The following is a 3497-nucleotide window of genomic DNA, read 5'->3' as shown; positions in this document are numbered from 1 at the left end:
AACTAAATGAAAGATTTTTTAGCATTAGATTAACATAATAAACTCATCCCAATCATAAAAACATAATGTTGTTCAAGAAGATTGCTCACTGCTGTAACCAAACCTCATAATTAGTGTTTCTTCAATCATAATAAGTTCTTAAAAACACATTTCAACTTAAATCCCATGAGAGGACCACACAATATAGATCCAAATATTTAACATTTCCAAGTGATGTCCTCCTAACAAAGAACCCAATGAACATAAGCTATATCAATCAATTTGCAGGCGAGGGCAAAAAATCCAGTTTTCAAGCATTAATATACATTTATATTCAAATTAAATATGGATAATCAAGCTTTACAATGATTGAAAACTCAAGAACAACTACATGATCCCCATATTAAATGGTCTAGTTATTTGTGGACTTTCACATTTATAATCAAGTACAAGGTAGGGAAGATAAATGTGGTTACTAGTGGTCTGGTTCTCAAAGGATTTCATGTACATCTATTACTAATAAGGTGGCAGGTTTGAAGCATCTCAAGGATGTATTACACTAAAATACAGCCCTTCGAGCCACTAATAATCCTTGCAAAGAATCAAATATAGGCATTATGAGTTCCCATTTGGACTTCATGATGCATGATCAATTCTATTCCAAAGAAAAGAAATTGTGCTATCCTAGTTAGCTATCAGAATAATATGGGAGAAATAAAATCCTGCAACAACTAGAAGAGTGTAAATATTTGTCTTCTAAGACTTGAGATATTGTGATCTAAGTGAACAGATGTTACATTTGAAAACTTTCCAAGCTTAGGCAACTAAAACTAGACAAAATATTGATGCTTAGTATCTTGGAAAATTTAAAAACATAAGCAATGTATTAGCATGGATTTTATATTGAGTCATACATAGAGGTTTTGATGGTATATTTTGGTCATTGTTGTGGATCAATTTACCAAGATTGGTCACCTTGTCGCTTGTGAATACCACAAAGATGCATCTTATAAGGAGAAATGAAATTTTGAGTCATGCTTGGTATAATTTATGGAAGAAGCCATGAGCATAACCACAATGTAGTTGTGGATGTTATTCTCAACCTTAAGAGCAATGAAAACTGATTCATTGAATGCTAGGAAAGTTGTTACACCATTTCCTCATATACAAATGAAGACTATGGAAATGCTTGTATGCATAATTTTCTTTAACAATTCAGTTAATTGATTCACTAAGTATGTCCCTTTGAAAATGGTGTATGCCCACTCTTGTAAAGAGTTCACATAGCAGAACTATTTTTTAAGGGATGAAGAATTTCTTTGAAACCATGAAAAAGGATATTTAGAAGTGACCAAATACTGAAACCTATGAAGAGAAGGCTCATAGGAGGATGCTAACAAAGGCAAAACATAGTTGGTGATCTACTATAGTGTATGTGGAAAAGGATTTATTTGAAAAAGGCCAATGTAACAAATTATAATGAAGAATGCATGTCAATACAAGATTCCACGAAAATCAATCAGTGATACTTATTTCCTTTGGATTTGCCAAAATATCTTCTACATCTTAAAACTGTTGGTATGTATGAATAGAAAGAGGACAAAAGCATGATACAATCATGCAGCAAGGTAGCTAATCCACCTTCGAGTTGGACCACCCAAATGTCCAAAAAAATTCAAAATAAAGAAAGTGAAAAAATAATAGAATATAAAAGAGTCTAATTTTGGCTATCTTGCCATGGATTCAAGAAATAGTAAGCAGTCAAGTTGGCACATCTTAAACAAAAAATAATATTATCTTAAACCAAGCAGTCCAATACTTCAAGATTTTGAGGATTCAATATAGAAGCATCGATCTCCTTTCAATCACAATTAAGGTTGGCAGGAGTTATCCAATGCAGAGTTTTCAAGATCATAATATGGTGTTTCTAAAGATGGATTTAGTTAGAAATTGGGTTCAAGTTGTAAAAAGTACTTCCAGATAATTGAGATTGGAATAACATTTTTATTTTGATAAGATCGCAATACAATTTTTATTTCATGGAGATTGTATAGTTGCTATCATAAAGTAGGTTCCACTTGTCTTGTATGCAAAAAAATTGCAACCACACAAACAATGCCTTTTTGGATCTTATAATAAGGGAAGAAAGGGGCGAATGCTAAGGAAGAATATTGAATTTAACTATATCAAAGTTTGATCTAGATCTACTCAGATTCTTGGGTTCTTTTGTAGCTATTTTTTATTGTTTGTGAGGAATTGCGTGCATCAGTTCAATTTGACAAAATTTTAGACAGGATTTCCTTGATAATTGGGATTTATATCTTATAAATTCATCTAAATATGAAGGATGATCCTAATCATCTTCTACCTAGGATGATGGGTTGGAAAGTTACAACTCCAAATTGTCAGAAATAATGACCACAAATGAGAGGATTGCAAAATTGAAACCAAATTGACTCTTAATTTTTTTTACCTACAAACTTTAGCAGATTATATCACCCACCAAAAAAAAGCACTCATAGAAAGTGAGAAATAATTGAATCTTGAATTTCCTTACCTATAGACTTCAGCACATCATAAGCCTCTGCAATAAGCTTCATGTCACCATACTCAATCCCATTGTGCACCATCTTGATGAAATTTCTAGATCCACCCTTTCCAATATAGGTAACAAAAGGGCCACTATCCACCTGCGCAGCGATCTTAACAATTTTATCCTCAATATACTTGTAAGCCTCATATGACCCTCTAGGCATAAGAGAAGGGCTATTCCTGGCACCCTCTTCACCCCCTAAAACCCTCGTTCCCAAATATAGAAGCCCCCTCTTATTTGCCTCCTCATGCCTTCTCTTTGTGTTTTTATACCATTCATTCCCACTGTCCACAATACAGTCCCCTTCTTCCATGTGGGAAACCAGAGTCTCAATTGATTTGTCCATGGGGGGCTCTACTTTGATTAGAAGGATTATGACTCTGGGCTTCTGGATTGAGAGCACAAATTTCTTGGCATCATGGAAGCCTTTTACTAGCAGATTGCCTTCCAGCTTGACTCTATCTACCATCTCATCTACCTTTTCTGGGCTCTAATTGTAGACTAAGATGGGGAAGCCTTTTTCTGCAATGTTGAGAGCTAGATTCTGCCCCATCATAGCCAATCCAGCCAATCCTATTCTTGACAATTCAGCCATCTCTTTTTCTTCTATTCAAATAATCAAAATCAAGAGTAAGGTTAACATCCAAAGGAGGCTTAGAACTTTTAGCTTACGAAGGACATTTGAAACAAACTTCCTTGGATTTTTGCGGCAATGTCATTGTATAGAGCTCTAAGTTTAACTATTTCAGCATCAACTATTGAACTAGACTATTTTGGTGTCATTTTGAAAAGGCTAAACTGTCCAAGAGCAAGGTTTTCACAATAAAGGCAACATATGAATATCTCATAGTAATCCATATTGCAATTTAAACTAGGAAACTAGGCAAGGGATATAAACACTACAGTCAGATCAGCTCTCTCAAGC

At 34.2% G+C, this 3497-nt stretch overlaps 1 protein-coding gene across 1 annotated transcript; it reads right to left on the bottom strand.

The window, feature by feature from the left end:
• Positions 1 to 2495: 2495 nt before the first annotated feature.
• Positions 2496 to 3041, bottom strand: LOC149539536 (6-phosphogluconate dehydrogenase, decarboxylating 1-like). The gene has a single exon (XM_089802587.1). It carries the CDS (start codon positions 3039 to 3041, stop codon positions 2496 to 2498), a length of 546 nt encoding a protein of 181 aa, XP_089658713.1.
• Between the last annotated feature and the right edge of the window lie 456 nt (positions 3042 to 3497).

This window comes from Cupressus sempervirens, chromosome 9 (genome assembly GCF_028749045.1).
Source record: "Cupressus sempervirens isolate cs-2001-9-10 chromosome 9, ASM2874904v1, whole genome shotgun sequence".
NCBI classification, from domain to species: domain Eukaryota; kingdom Viridiplantae; phylum Streptophyta; class Pinopsida; order Cupressales; family Cupressaceae; genus Cupressus; species Cupressus sempervirens.
Note: the sequence above shows the minus strand (reverse complement) of the source record. Positions and strands in the feature narration are given on the sequence as shown.